The sequence below is a fragment of the Lithobates pipiens genome, unplaced genomic scaffold, assembly GCF_037356315.1.
Source record: "Lithobates pipiens isolate NorthernLeopardFrog02 unplaced genomic scaffold, aLitPip1_a1.2 Scaffold_25, whole genome shotgun sequence".
Classification (NCBI taxonomy): domain Eukaryota; kingdom Metazoa; phylum Chordata; class Amphibia; order Anura; family Ranidae; genus Lithobates; species Lithobates pipiens.
In genome coordinates this window covers 184,255,799-184,272,322 of record NW_027507787.1, presented here as the reverse complement: position 1 = coordinate 184,272,322, position 16,524 = coordinate 184,255,799, and the positions used below count along the sequence as shown (strand labels likewise).

The following is a 16,524-nucleotide window of genomic DNA, read 5'->3' as shown; positions in this document are numbered from 1 at the left end:
CTAAAACTAAATTGAAATTTGACGTCAAAATTAACACTGGTCTGTAGTGCTCATACCTCAATACCATAAATAATAACATTACATTTTTCACTCCAGCAGTATATAATGAGTTTGGAAATTGTAGTGAAATGCTTAACTAATGCATTATAAATTTAACTACACCCATAAAATTTTAGATGGCTAAAATAAGTTTTAGTCGACTAAAATGTACTGGAGATTTTAGTCAACTAAAATGTAGGGCATTTTAGTCTACTAAAATGTCCTGGAGATTTAGTCGACTGAATACGACTAAAACTAAAACAATTGCAGAAGACTAAAATGGAACTAAAACTAAAATGCCATTTTAGTCCTAAGACTAAGATTACAACTAAATCGAGATTTGTTGCCAAAATTAAACAAAAGGTTTACCTACTCAATATTGGGTGGGTGGTCATAAAAGTTGATCGGTACACATGTCATCACTGAATACCAATGGAGGCATTTTTTTACTTGTTAATTTCCTTCTTTTATGCATAAGACCATGGGAAAGGGGAAAACATTTCCTTGCCCAAGCCCTTAGAAAGGTGATGCACTGATCCCTAAAATTGTTCAGTTACTGTTTGCCTTTGGATGCTATTATATAATGGTGTTGAAGGCTGAACCTATACAGGTATTATGTCACATTAGAACAGCAAGCAATTGGGTAAATTCCTATTTTTAATATCTTTTATACACAGCTGGGGAGGTTATTCCAATGTATTTTTGTAACTTCTAGATAAATATTTTTCTAAATATATTAATTGATCAAGAAGTACAACCTGGGTAAATCTTGTTAAAGTCTATATTATACTTAAAATCTCTTTTTAACAGCCATTTAAAGTAGTGTCCACACATGTGAGACACTCCAATCCCATCTGATTGTTTTTAACAGCCTTGTAGATTGAGACAGGCGGCTTTCTTTATCTGTCAGGATTGTGTTTTTTCCAAGGCAGAAGCGGCACTGGTGTCTTCTCAGCTAAAGAATGCTGGTTTAGAGTAAGGCCTCTTGCACACGATACTCCTGTTTGACCATCTACTTTTTCTTTACACATGTTCACTCATGCTTGTTCCTGGATTGACATTGTGAATGGACAAATCTGTTTGCATCTGTGCGAATGCACGCAAACGTGCGCATGAGCTTTTTCTTTTTTTTTTACTGAAGAATACACAGCGCTTGTTTACATGTCTGTGTGCATAGGCACATTACAATTAATGTTCTGTATTTTAGCTCAGTAAAAAATAAGCTGTGCTGAACAATTTAACTGTGCAAGATGCCTAAAACTATATTAGAGTTTGGATTGTTGTAGCTGTTTTCAGTAAGGGCAATGTGTATAATTTGAATATTTCTCGTTAAGGACTATAGATACTTTAGGAACCTTGCACAAACCTAAAAATGTATAAACTATTTACACTTGGATGAGTTACCTTCTCTGCCTTAAAATATCTAGTACCTCAAAAAGTCACAAAAAATATTATTGAAAAAAATTGTGGCTCTACTAAATATTTAACCGTGTAGCTTCAAGTGCTATTGGACCAGTGGTAGTCAACTTACTAGACATAGTGGGCCCCAAATGTGGCCCCTGAATTTACCAAAGGAGCCCATATAATTTTCAGTGAATGTAAAACTTAGACTGTGACCATGCATCGCAAGACAATGGTCATGCTGCAAGTGATAGACAGAGACAATGGGCATGCTGCAAGAGATAGGCAGAGACAATGGGCATGCTGCAAGAGATAGGCAGAGACAGTGGGCATGCTGCAAGAGATAGGCAGAGACAATGGGCATGCTGCAAGAGATAGGCAGAGACTACAAAAACTAGTTGGAGACTGGGGACATGCTTCAAGAGACTGACATAGACTGGAGATACATTACACAAGACTGCTAGAGATCACTGCTATTACAGCCCCTTCCCAACCAATGCTTTCCCTACAGCACCTTAAAACAATTTATGCCACAATTGCATGATCCAATATAAAGGAAAAAATTCAAAAATAGAAAAGGAATAGTCAGCACAAAAAAAATTGTGTGAAATAAACTAAGCCATCTAACTACTAGAAGCCAGTCTAAAGAATATTTTTTCCTTCACTGGTTTGAGCAAGCACTAAAACACAATCTGTAAGAGCCCCAAAGTCTGCACAATGAGTGACAAAAGGACAAAAGGTTGGGCACCAGGGAATTAGAGAGCAATGTCAATCGAACTACTTGAAACGTTGCAGCACCAAGGTTAAATAATTCATTGTTTTGACTCAGACTTTATAACCTTGGTGCTGCAACTTTTCTAGTATATTGTTGGAATTTAGATATATCAGTTGCAAGCAGCCAAGCCAGTTAATAATCATTAGCATAGACTGAGTGATTAACTTGAAGTGAACCAAACTGCTCTCCGGCACTTGTGACTGCTGCCAGGATCCTAAATACAAACTGCCTAATGCCGCGTACACACGATCAAACAAGCGGGGGGAAAAGTCCGGCAAACTCAAGTCCGCTGGACAATCCCCTCGTGTGTAGCCTCCGGCATACTTTTTTGACCCGAAAGTACGGCGGACTTAGAAAGTAGTTTTGCACTCCAATCTTCCCGCCGGACTCGCATTTCGGCGGACAATCCGGCGTGTGTGTGCCAGTCCGCCGTACTTTTGAAATGAACGGACTTTTCCCGCCTGGAGAAGAGTCCGCTCATTCGAGCGGGTCTTCAGGTAGGCGGGGCCAGCGAAGGTGACGTCCTGGCCCCGCCACCTGGTATGGACTTAAAGGGAAACCCCAATGCCGAAAAAAATCGGCGTGGGGGTCTCCCCAGGTCCACATCAGACCCTTGTCCGAGCACGCTACCCGGCCGGCCAGGAAAGGGGGGCGAGCGAGCGCCCCCCCCCTCCTGAGCCGTACCAGGCCGCGTGCCCTCAACATGGGGGGTGCCTTGGGGAAGGGGGGCCGTGCCCCCCCACCCCAAAGCACCTTGTCCCCATGTTGATGAGGACAAGGGCCTCTTCCAGACAACCCTGGCCGTTGGTTGTCGGGGTCTGCGGGCGGGGGGCTTATCGGAATCCGGAAGCCCCCTTTAGTAAGGGGCCCTCGGATACTGGCCCCCCACCCTATGTGAATGAGTATGGGTACAATGTACCCCTACCCATTCACCTGTAAAATAAAGTACAAAAAAAACACAACACACAAGATAAAATAGTTTATTGCACAGCTCCGGGGGTCTTCCGTCTTCGGGGGTCTTCTCGCCAGACTCCTCCGCTATCTTCTTGTAGCTCTTTTGCTAGCGGAGGAGCCCGGCTTTCTTCCTCGCCGCCCCCTCTTCTTCCGACTTCGGGGGTCTTGTCCCCCTCTTCGGTTCTTCTGCTGGGTCACCGCGCCTTCTTATAGCTCTTTTACAGGCGGTGGCCCGGTCTTCTGTCGCCGCCGCCGCCTTCCGTTCTTCTTCTTCTTCTTCTGGAGATGTTGACTCGACGCTCTCTGCGGCCGCAATGCCAGGGACGTGCTGCGCGGCGACTTATATAGGGGCAAGGGGGCGGGGTCATGGGTTGATGTCACATGGGTTGATGTCACATGGCGGCAGTCCCAGCATCCTCCGGGACTGTGACATCGTAAGGGGCGGGGTCACCATGTGACATCAACCCATGTGACATCAACCAATGACCCTGCCCCTTGTCCCTATATAAGTCGCCACGCAGCGCATCCCTGGCATTGTGGATGGAGAGAACGTCGAGTCAACATCTCCAGGAGAAGAAGAAGAACGGAAGGCGGCGGCGGCGACAGAAGACCGGGCCACCGCCTGTAAAAGAGCTATAAGAAGGCGCGTGGCCCGGCAGAAGAACCGAAGAGGGGGACAAGACCCCCGAAGTCGGAAGAAGAGGGGGCGGCGAGGAAGAAAGCCGGGCTCCTCCGCTAGTAAAAGAGCTACAAGAAGATAGCGGAGGAGTCCAGCGAAAAGACCCCCGAAGACGGAAGACCCCCGGAGCTGTGCAATAAACTATTTTATCTTGTGTGTTGTATTTTTTTTGTACTTTATTTTACAGGTGAATGGGTAGGGGTACATTGTACTCATTCACATAGGGTGGGGGGCCGGTATCCGGGAGCCCCCTTATTAAAGGGGGCTTCCGGATTCCGATAAGCCCCCCGCCCGCAGACACCGAAAACCAACGGCCAGGGTTGTCGGGAAGAGGCCCTTGTCCTCATCAACATGGGGACAAGGTGCTTTGGGGTGGGGGGACCGCGCGGCCACCCCTTCCCCAAGGCACCCACAATATTGAGGGCACACGGCCTGGTACGGCTCAGGAGGGGGGGGCGCTCGCTCGTCCCCCTCCTTTCCTGGCCGGCCGGGTAGCGTGCTCGGACAAGGGTCTGATGTGGACCTGGGGGGGAACCCCACGCCGATTTTTTTCGGCGTTGGGGGTTCCCCTTTAAGTCCATACCAGGTGGCGGGGCCAGCGACGTCTCCTTCGCGGGCCCCGCCTACCTGGAGACGCGCTCGAAATGAGCAGACTTTCCTCCGCGTGTGTGGGCGAGTCCGTTCATTTCAAAAGTAGGGCGGATAGTACGGCGGACTTAGTACGCCGTATTAGTCCGCTGAAAAAGTGCCGTGTGTGGGCAAGTAGCCCGTTCGGAAAGTCCAACGGACAGTCTGGCGGGAAGTCCGCCAGACTAAGTCCGTCGGATAGTCGGCTACGTGTGTACGTGGCATAAGCCATACATATATGTTTAGCCTAGACAGAGAGGAGGTGCAAAGACATCTCCTCACTACTAACCAAGGCAAAAGTGGCTAAGAAAAGTTTATTATCTTGTCTAATCACTGATCCTCCTGGCATTTGTCGTCATCTCATATGTGTCTTTAGCCTTCTGAACTAAATACAATGTTTGTGAAAAAAAGGATGCACTATTAAATAAGATGCAATGGTTTTCAGGCAGACAATCTGTGTGATATAAGTAATTGCTTAATGCCGCGTACACACGACTGGATTTTTCGGCAGCAAAGGTCCGATAGAACGAATCCGTCAGACAATTCAATCGTGTGTGGGCTCCATCGGACCTTTTGCTGTCCAAAAATTTGATGGACTTTAGAAATAGAACATGTTTCAAATTTTTCCGCCAGACCCAGTTCCTATGGAGAAATCCGCTTGTGTGTATGCTAGTCTGACGGATAAAAACCGACGCTAGGGCAGGTATTGGCTACTGGCTATGAACTTCCTTATTCTAGTCCGGTCGTACGTCATCATGTTCGAATCCGTCTGACTTTGGTGTGCTTGTGCGTGGCCAAGTCTGGTCAGTCGGGAAGACCGCTGGACCTAGTCCATCGAAAAGTCTGGTCGTGTGTACGCAGCATTAGATTTATTATTGGTGAAAAACTGTTTTTTGAAAAATTGGGTACTGTAGCTTAATTGTTTGAGCAATTCATTTTTGTTTGTGGAAGAATAAAAAATGGTTCGAAGTCCTTATACTGCTGTTGATTTTTCTGTAGTGTGTTCTTGACATTACACGGACAAGAATAGATTTTACTGTACAGGATTTAGCTCAGTGAAGCCAATACAGAAAAATAGGTGCTTTATTAAGCACGGACGGGTTAGGATTAATAAATAGGTCTCCATCAGGAGCCATTTAATTCTTTTTACAGTTCCTTTTACTATCACTAACTTACTGGCTTTTACATAAATAAACAATTTCTAAAGGTTGCCTTTAGCTTTATAAAAAATAAAATAAAAATAACGTTCAGGGATATTGTTCTATCTTGCAGTTGGTAAATAAGAATGCCCTAAAGAACATACATCTACTTTATACTATGGAGCATGCATGCATTGTTAACATTCCCTTGAACCACTGATGCTGAAAAATAATGCATAAGTAGGTAATAATGGGTTAGTAGGTAAATTATTTCCTTTGTATTCTCAGTATTTATGTATAGCATTGTGAGGTTCCTACAGCAGAGCCCTTCCTTTGCTACCCTACTGTTTCCATAACCATCAACATAAACCTCTTTTAGGTTCATCCTGGTCTGAGTTGTTCTGGGTAAAAAAAGGTTAGGAATCAACACATTTTGCACTCTACACCTCTACTAAAAATACATTCGTCACACCCCAACAAAAAAATATTAAATGCATAAACCTAACTGATCACATTTTGAAAAAAAAAATCACACACAAAATTAATTGATTACACCAAATGGACAACTGTATTACCCAAGGAGCTAACTAATCCTAACCTTGACCTAACTCCCCTAAATCTGAACACCTGAGCACTATCTATTGCTCCATTAGAGCCCTTTTACACTAGGGCGGTGGGGGCAGTAAAGTGCCGCTATTCGGGCGGGAGCAGGGCACTTTTAACCCCCTAGAAGGAGTTAAAAAGCGTTAAAAGTGCCTGTGTAGGCAGTGCTACCCATGCATTCGATGGGTAGGGGCAGTGGAGGAGCAGTGTATAAGCCGCTCGCTAACGTCCTGCAAGCGCACCACCCCTGTGTGGAAGCACTCAGGCTTTCACAGTGGGACTGCAGATGAGGCATTTTTCAGGTTCTATTTTTAGCGCTAAAGCACCTGAAAAATGCCCCAATGTGAAAGAGGTCTCACACTTCACTGATGAAAACAACTTATTACAAATTGCCTGTGAAAAAAACACAACAGGGATCATTGGACAGCCAACACTCAGAATGCAAGGGATCCCATTTGAGAGCAAAGGTAGCAGACTGCACATGTGTCAGACTGCTTTGTAAATTTGTGCCATGGCCCATGCTGTCTTTAAAGCCCTGTACACACAATGAGAATATCGGAAAAATAACCCCCCCCCCCTTTTTTTTTTTTTGCATTTTGCATGCTAGGCTGTATTGAAAATGAAGAGGTAACTAAACGTATCAAAATTCTCATACGACATAATACACTTTGGAAGTGATGTCTTGTATTGTGTTGTATCGGAATGTATTTTTTTTGTTTCCGAGCATGCGTAGTCTTGCTCTTCCGATTTTTTTTTTTTCCAGATTGAAACTGTACCGATTAAACTAAAAGCATACAATCTGGTATTGTATGAGAATGATTTGGGTTTTTGACCCTTTTGATAATTTCAGATGAACAGTTGTGATTGACTCTCGAAAAAGCTGTGTACTAACAATTAGATTATCGTACGATCGCTTCAAAAGCGTTTTTTTCATTCGATTTTCTGATCATGTGTGCAAGACTTAAAGTAGTTGTAAACCCTCACATACCTAAATAAAGCCTCAGATGATACACAAAGATGAAACAAATCCTCCTACATAGCTTTTCACGTGTATACCTGCTGTCTTTTCCTTTCTACACCCTTTCAAAAGTGCAGATCATGTTAAAAAAAATCTTTATCTGCCAGCAGTACATAGGGAAGGGTGAAGAGACTGCACTTACACTGTGTGAGAGCTGATTGGAGGAAAGGGACACCCCCCCCCCCTCCCTCCACATAGGCAGAGGAACTGTATTCTAAATATAGACAAGCTTAGTGCTGATCTCCCTCTAAGCACCCTCCCCTACACAGTGTTTTAGCTCATGATATCTCATGTGTCAGAGAAGTTGTCAGAGGTGACTCATGCTGATAACAGAGGAATGGAGCATCAGAGAAAAACAACACTTAGAGATTTGGAGAGAAACAAGTAAACACTACAGATATATGTGCTTCATTCAGATTTCATGAATGGGGTTTGCAACCACTTAATGAGTATTGTAGTTCACCATCTGTATAGTTTTTGGCTCAGATGGGTTAATGTTTATCTTTATAGTAACTTTGCTGCTTAGTCATCAGTTAAAAGTAAAGGTCCTCAGCTTGAAAAGTTCACATGATCCCAGATTCAGGTTATGAATCCTGCCAGACAGTAAAAAAAAAAAGAGAACATTGAAGATTTAAGATTGCACTGTATTATTGTCTCCTTGCCAAAGGGTTCATGTTGAGTTCCATTAGACAGAAAATATTTAATTGACCATGCACCATACCTGCTCCTTATCTAGTTAATTTATAATGCTAGAGGCCAGTATCTAGTTTCAAATTTCAGTTGAAAGATAGCCCAGTTTCTCAAAACACTATTACTCTAAATTCCAACTTTTTCTTGCAAAAGTAATTCACAGACACGCACTGCTGTGAAAGTTGACTGAGTGTAACATTTAAGCCCCATTCACACTTGTGACTAGGGCCATTTGCAGTTAGTTGCGGTAGACCCATGGGGGGTTTCCTGTGATTAGCTGTGGGTGGAAATCCCCATGGAAATGAATGTGAAGCTGGCAGCTCCCAAAGCTATTCACAGTCAATTGCATGTATTTGCTAATGCAGAGATCCCCGAGAATGATTGGCTCTGGATGCAGACAATCAAACTCAAAGGCTGTTCATTTGCAGGTAGTTGCTGCATGAGTAATTATATGAGATCAGCCACGAATAGCTTCGGAAGCTGTCAGCCTTGCATTGCTTTCAGTGGGGCCTCACGTTCCCCGCTAATCATTGGGAGCCCCTGCTGGGTCCTCGGCAGTTAATCACAAGCAGCCCCATATGCAAGTGTAAATGGGGCCTTAGGCTTCATGCTTCAGAATGTAGAAATATTCATAGTCCAACAGTCCTGGTAATGTGGGATCTTTAGAAATGGAAATATACAATATACAGATGCCCAATAGCCGCAGTTGCTGACCCATCTCACACAAAGATGAGCTTAATGTGCATCAATACCCCAGATTATTTTTTTTTTATCATTTGATAAAATGGTAAAAGTTCGGAACCTGTGACGGGTTCCACTGCTACCTGGGGCTTCCTGTTGACAAGCTTTGACCAGGCAGGAAGTGAGGGAAAATCTGCAACAGAGAAATAGACAACAAAAAAATCTGTCAGAGGTTCTAGCATTTCCCTACTAACATTAAAATATTATTTTTACTCCTGTTGTGTATCTTTTAGAGAGATTTCCCCCCACTTCCTGTCTGGAGGACAACCTTTGTTTAAAAGACAAGAAGTGAAGAAATCTCTCCTAATGGCACTAAAACATGAAAGGCATCCCATGCTTTCCCATGTTATTCAAAAATAAGCCAAAAATGTTGGTTATATATAGATTTAACACATTAAAATACATGCCACAAAAGCTGAGAGATTTATACTACCAGAAACAGGCAAGACAAATTCTTGGGACATCTGGTCTAGCTGGATGTACTATTCCTTTGAAATAGTGATCATACCTAGGCCATTTTGTTTGATCTGTAGAAGCCCTTGGGCATACTTACCCCTCTCTTTCTGTGACATTGGAGAAAAATATGATCCTTCTTAACCTCAAATATCTTCCCATCACAAAGCACGAGAACCGAGCCCTCAAGCACCACTTCCTGCTGATGAGTGACACACTGTAATCTGGCACTAGGTGATACATAGATTTTCATGTTATAAAAAAATAAAAAAAAAGGTTTAAAAAAAACATAAATGGTAAAAAAAAAAAATAGATAATTAAAAACTGCTGACACCGTCCACTGCCCTACTGTCAATGTCCAAAACCTCCCCCCAATCATTGTGAAAAAAGTAATACAAAAATAAATTGTAAAAAATGATTAAAAATAATAAAAATAAAATTCTGACATTGTCCATTGTTCTACTGACACCCAAAAAACATTTTAAAGAAAAAAACAAAAAATGTAATTGTAAAAAAATTTTAAAAAATAAAAAATGACTGACACTGTCCTACTGACACCATGCGGACATACTACCCACTGCCATACACTCCACACCCCTCTCCTGCACATACTACCCACCTCCATACACTCTGCACTGTACATTCCCTATTTAAGATTATCACATTCTGCATTGTGTAAGTAATCTCAGACTCTATTAAACCACACCTCCGAAGCCATGCCCAATATTTCAGGCAATTTAAGCCACGCCCACAATTTTCCAAGGTTCACCTCATTTTATTTTATCGATGCCCGGAGCCGACTTTTTTATCTTGCACATGGGCCCACTCATTTCATGATACGTCCTTGTACGTGTGTGGAGTTTGAGTGTAGTTGGTCCTTGCATCTGTAACCAATGAAGGGCAATCAAGCATCTTATGGCTGTTAACATATGTGAGGTCAAACATTTAGCTTCCCTGGGCATTTAGATGGTAATAAAGTTCAATGGGGCTGATTTTACCAAAATTGGAGAGTGCAAAATCTGGCACAACCACGCACATAAACCAACCAGCCTCCATTTTTTTTGTTGTAGCTTAATTGTACAAACTAAAGTTAGAGTCAAATATGTTTTTATTGCATTTAACAAGATGAAACAACATAACATGTGTAATGAGCAGATGTTCAGTACAGAAGGCAATACAGTGTAGGTCGTGTGTCTAATTCATGTCAGGATGTAATCCAGTCGGGTATACGGGCATAACCATTTTCCAAGAGGTAGCGTTTGAAACCATAGTTTATTGCAAGACAAATTATAAAGATTGGGGAGGAAAACATCTGGGTAGTGGTTAAGGAGACACAGGAATGGAGGAGGGGGGTGGGGGAAGAGAAAAAGAGGGGGAGGGAGATGGGGAAGGGAATACGTGTAGCAAGGGGGGAGGAAGGTTAGGAGGGGTTGAGCAGAGCCTCGTGCAACAGGCTGGGAAAATAGGGTCCGGAGGTGGGTCTGGATTAACTATGAGGTGCCTTCAGGGAGTCAGGTGGAATAGTTAATTCAAATGAGCCAAAGGGTTTTAGATTTGTTAAAGGTGTCATTGTGTAGGGCTATCATCTCTTCCATGCGCATAATATCGTTGACTACCGAGACCCAGGAGGATAAGGGGGGTGGTAGTGGTCTTCCAGAATAGGGGGATAAGTTGTCTGGTGCCTGATAGGAAAAAGCGTAACAAGGTATGTTTCTGGGATGCTATGGAGCCAGGGAGCATAAATAGTACAAGCTAAAGTTAAAAGCTGTGGCTACTATGCACAGCTGCACCAAATTCTGAACTCTCCAGCCCCAATAAATCAACCCCAATGTGTATTTGTAGGTGATTGTGTAAAAGGCCTTTTTCTTATAATCAAAAGGAGCATATCTTTGTGCATGACCAGTAGATAAAAAACAGCATTTCTGAGTGTTGCTGACATCACTAAATGTGGTCAGGGATATTGGGGAATGAAGGAATACAAGAGAGCAGAGGTATGGTGCCAATGACAGCAAATCTTGTACTAATTCTCCTTGTAGGTTGTACAAATAGAAGATTAATGGGCATCTTCCAAAAGGTTGTCCCACTCTTGAGAAGACATATTTAAAATTTGTCTCCACGTTATTCTATAATTGTATCTTGTAAATATGCCGGGACTAGGAGCCATTAAAATGCTGTATATATCAGAATCTTGCTTATTTTGTTATAAAAGTTTCCCAAAAGTGCAGAGTTTGGTGTCTAAAACTAGGTAGGATTTGGTCATTTGAAGCGTGTCTTCAAAAAACATTTTTTAATTGGTTGCACTGAAACCAATAAAAGGGACTTTGCAGGTCTCTTTTTTTGAGTTGAGCTTGAACAGTTTTATGATAATTGTGTTTTTTTTTTTTTTTTTTTTATGTACAGATAGCGAGATCATCCCTCCAGATTGTGTACGGCCAAGATCATTTACTGCAATACCTCGGCCATCTCTAAGAAGAGAAACTGAAGATACCCGCTTGTCTGTCAGCCTGTGCGACCTGAACTTGCAAGAAGAAAACTTTCAGTCGATGTCCACCATGTGTCCTATCCCACAAAACTCACTCAACTCTCAACATTCCCATCTGCTCCCATCACAGCTGGAGAGTGATCTAAGATTCCATCAGCTTAGAGGGGCTCACATCAAAACATTAGATGATCAAACTGTGGCCAGGCTGGAGCATGCCCGAGAAGAACGAACTTTAGTGTTCACCAACAGACCACTTAGAATTAATGAAACCATATTCGTCAAGATAAACAAGTCCAACACTTCACGGTCTGGGACTTTGTCTTATGGTGTGACATCTTGTGATCCCAGCACTTTGAGACCAAGTGACCTTCCTTATAATCCAGAGTCTTTGGTTGACAGAAAGGAGTTCTGGGCTGTATGTAGGGTTCTGGTTCCTCTTCAGAGTGGGGACATCTTGGGGTTTGTGATAAACACAGAAGGTGAACTACATTTAAGTCACAATGGCAGTAGCACTGGAATGCAAGTCTGCGTGGACTGTTCTCAACCATTGTGGATGTTTTTTGGTCTACATGGGGCCATTATGCAAATACGCATATTGGGTAAGGACTTCTATTTTGTATTTTTAAGTGTATATGTAAGATACTATCCTAATTCTATCATAAGCACTGTGTACAATTTTTTGTTATTCATTTAGAAAGTTACTAGGGCTCAATTATGAAAAGTATAGGGGAAAAAACACAGGAGCTTCTTGAATCCATCAGTAAAATTACAGCTGTAGATTTATAGGACAGATTGGAAAATAATATCCTATCTGCCTTTCTGCTAATTATGTGGTTGTGGCAAATACTATATGCCCACCATAGCATGCTGAGGGGCAATGGTTTGAATTTTGTTTTTTATTCCCTTTGTACATCATTTCATTTATCAATCTCTTTATGCCCCATCTCCGAAAACATTTCTCATTGGAAAACATTTTTCAGTGCACTTTACTTTTTTAGCATTTCTTTCCGGGGGCTCTTGAGATTGTTTGCATGAAATACTCTGGAAGACAGTTGCATAATTTTACCTGTGTATCATGCAATAACTTCTCTGAGATTATGTACCTTAATGACCAAATTCTAGTTATAAATTACCAGTAGACTGAATCCAATAAACCCAGGGATTCTAAAAGTATGACTCTACAGTTCATCATGAACTAGTTTCCGTTAAAACAATTCTTGATACCTTTCCATTAACAACAGCTTTCTGGTACTGAGTTGTATGTGTGATCCTTGTAGCACTATGTTAATAATGCAGTTATCACCTCATATATTATTTATCATGTCTATCAGAGAAAGTAGTGAACATGAATAATCCACGAGGGCTGAAAACCTTACACTGGAAAAAGTGAAGAAAATTAAAGCCGGAAAGAGAAAGTGTTAGATTGTGTAGCCACAGCATTAAATCAACCTAATACACTGTGGAAATTGGTGGAGTGTAAAGTGTTTACAGCTAACCAGACAATGTTTGGAACAGACATCTCTAGATTGTAACAAAGTATTATATTATCACTGGGCTTCCTCAATGTGTTTTACAAATGTACTGCTCATTCAAATGTACCTTTCTCTTATATGCTTTAGGTACAGCAGTAAGTAGTGGTTTCCTAGATATTGTGGTCAGGACTAAAAAGATAACATTTTATCCACTTGAGTCTAGAGTGCTGTTTCAAGTGGTGCAGGGGTAGCAGCTAGTCAGTATTAGTGCTAGAACCACCAATGTAGAATAATATTCATGACATTTGAGTCCGCTGCAAAAGCATCAAATGCATCAATAAAGCTGTCCTAAAGAAAAATGCATACAATCACTGTGAGCTTAATTATTCCACTATATGTTACATGACATTAGAAAAAAATGATTTTCCTTGTATTTATTCCCAATACAAAAACAAGAAATAAAAATATATGTATCTGAGTTTTCTGCCAAAATAAGCCCTTTCTGTCCTTAAAAAATGTGCACAATATGTTAGGATAGACTACAAACGTTAAAAGTTATATTATGTGGAACTTAGAGATTGCTAAAAAACACAAAAAAAAAAAAAAAAAACTCAGGAAAGTTTAGGGAAAAAGGCCTCGGGACTCAAGTAGTTGAAGTGTAACTAAAGGCTAACCCTATATTGTTTGTTTTTTTGTTTTTTGGAGTAAGGGAGTCCGTTTTTCTTATGCCATCTGTGTCCCATAGGGGAGATTTCCCTTCAATTCTGTTCCTTATTCAAAACGGGAAGTGAGTGGAAATTCCTCCTAAGTGAGCGAATCCGGGGGTGCCAGAACTGGGTCCCAACTGGAAGATTTCCTCCCTATTACTGTTGGGATTTTCTTTTCATTTTGTTTTCATTAAAGGTGGACATGACAAATAGGGAGGGTGAATCTCCCTAATGGGGGCACAAACATCAATAAAAGCTGACAGGTGTTCTAATCCCTCCCCACTCTATGCCTTTTAGTTACACTATTAAAGTGGAACTAACTCCTCATATTCTTTCCAGCCACTGAAGCTGCCATCTTAGCTTCAGTTTTATCCTCAATTGCCATGATGCTGTACATGTGATCAGTTATGACACCAGCCATTGGATGGTTTGACAGTTTTGTTGAGAGATCAAGAAAATGTGACAGCGTTCCAGGCATGCCAGGAACATAAATGTTTTTTTTTTTAAACTGTTAAATCGATGAGTTTAGTTCCACTTTAAGTCAGGTAAATAATTAATAGTTTATATTCTCCTGTTGAGCCAACAGATGAAGCTTTAGACTGACTTCCACATACTTAATCTTTTTGTCTCGGCTTTGAAAAAACCAAGGTGTTCTTTTGGTGATATTGTCTTGCAACATTTTAGGGTAAATCTGCAGACAAAAAACATGTAAGATAACATGCACTAAATGTTGTCCAGTGTTTGTTTCAAAACAACCAGAGTTACTGGAGAAAAAAATAAGATTGTTATTCTATAATTTGCTCTGTTAATGACACAATTTAATAAACTGATGCAGAGCATTACAACGTTATTTACAAATTAAAGTGTTTTCACATTTAAAGTGATACTTAACATAAAATCTTTAATTGCCATCATCTTTTATTTATGTATAAAGATCATGCCACTGTATGTAATTTAATAACATAAGAAATGATGTGAGTACCTTATTTAATTTTTGCTGTTCAAAAGTCAAATGACATTTTCTAGGACTTTCCTGTCCTCAGAAAAAGTTCTGACGGAGGAATTTTTAGTATTCTGCTGATGTATGAATTTGTGTCTGCAGAGTTCTTATTGGTGCTGTGTCGGTCACATGGAAAAGCTTTTAGAGTAGAGAATTACAATAAAAAAATATCAAAAAAGTGTTTTAAACACTTCAGCCCCGGAAGATGTTACCCCCTTCCTGACCAGAGCACTTTTTACAATTTGGCACTGTGTCGCTATCACTGACTATTGCGCGGCCATGCAATGATGTACCCAAACGAAATTTGCGTACCCGAAAGAAATAGAGCTTTCTTTCGGTGGTAATTGATCACCTCTGCGGTTTTAATTTTTTGCAATATAAACCAAAAAAGAATGAATATTTTGAAAAAAATATATATTTTCTTTTTGTTATAAAAAAAAATACAATAAACTCATACATTTAGGCCAAAAAGCATTCGGCCACATGAATGGAAACATTCCGATTATCTATCCCTCCACTTCACTGCGAGCAAATTATTACTTCTCAAGCAGGCTCTCTCCCCAAGTCTAAGATGGGACTCTGCATGTGCCAATTTCATTATCAAACAAGTGACTAAAAAGTGGCACGCTCATGTAATAATTGTCCATGTACAAGTGGTACCCCTTCTGAATAAGGGTGACACCAAGTCCCAAACAATCTTGCCAGCGCTCCCTATGTAGTCTGGGCAGTTCTCGGGCTCCACGTGACTGTCTTTTCCCTCGTAAACCTTAAAACTATATGTATAGCCTTGTTGCCCTGTCACATAGCTATACATCTTGACCCCATATCTGGCATACTTGCTGGGAAGATACTGTTTGAAAGACAAGCGGCCAGAAAATTTAATCAGACTCAACGCAGAGAACTTGATCGGGAGTAAAAAAGGCTGCAAACTGTTGGTTGAAGTGGTTTACGAGGGGCCGAATTTTGTGGAGCCGATCATATTCAGGGTCACGCCAAGGATGACAGAGTTTGTTGTCATTAATATGCATAAACCGCAAAATCTGCTCGTATCTAGCCCTGGTCATGAATGCAGAGAACACAGGCATATGGTGAATTGGGTCAGTGGACCAATATGGCAACTACTCACTTTTTTTAACTATGCTCATGAGAAGGGATAGGCCCAGGAAGGTCTTTAATTCGGAAACCGTAATAGGTTTCCAATCTCTGGAATGGGTCAACTGGGGATTAGCAGCAATTAATTGACCAGCATACAAATTGCTTTGGTCCACAATAGATCTCCATCAGAATTCCGGGTTGGCCAGTGAATGGGGGAAGTACGGCTGCTGCAGAAGTGGTGAGCTCCCAATTAGGATTGGCATATTCTGCAGGAAGGGCACTATGGGCTCGACTGGCCTGTGTTTGTCTTCTTGGTGGCTGCAGGACACTACTTGTGCTAGTCACTGCACCAGCTTGAACTGCACTTATGGGACTCGCCACATCACCACAAGATACTGCAGTGCTGGATGTACGACCAGAGTGTACTAGGCCATCGGTGCTTGCCAGTTCACCAGAAGGATGAGCGGCACTAGTACTGGCTCTCTGCTCCATATGAGAGCCTTGCGGTTCTTGCACCTCAGCAAGAAGAAGAACAGGTCAGGTAAGCCGACTACTCCCTTGTCAGAGCTATCTGTTGGGGTGCCACTGCTGTCTACTGGATCATATTCTGAGCCTGAATCTGACAGATTGATGACTTTCTCTTCACTCT

General features: G+C 41.6%; 1 protein-coding gene across 3 annotated transcripts in view; it reads left to right on the top strand.

Moving 5' to 3' along the window:
- The window catches only part of NEURL1 (neuralized E3 ubiquitin protein ligase 1), a 414,759-nt gene that overhangs the window by 375,607 nt on the left and 22,628 nt on the right, over positions 1-16,524 (top strand). For all 3 annotated transcript variants that reach the window (XM_077455266.1, XM_077455269.1, XM_077455268.1), the window contains one exon: positions 11,520-12,200. In XM_077455266.1, the coding sequence (XP_077311392.1) occupies positions 11,520-12,200 (681 nt within the window). The remainder of the gene's footprint in view (positions 1-11,519; positions 12,201-16,524) is intronic.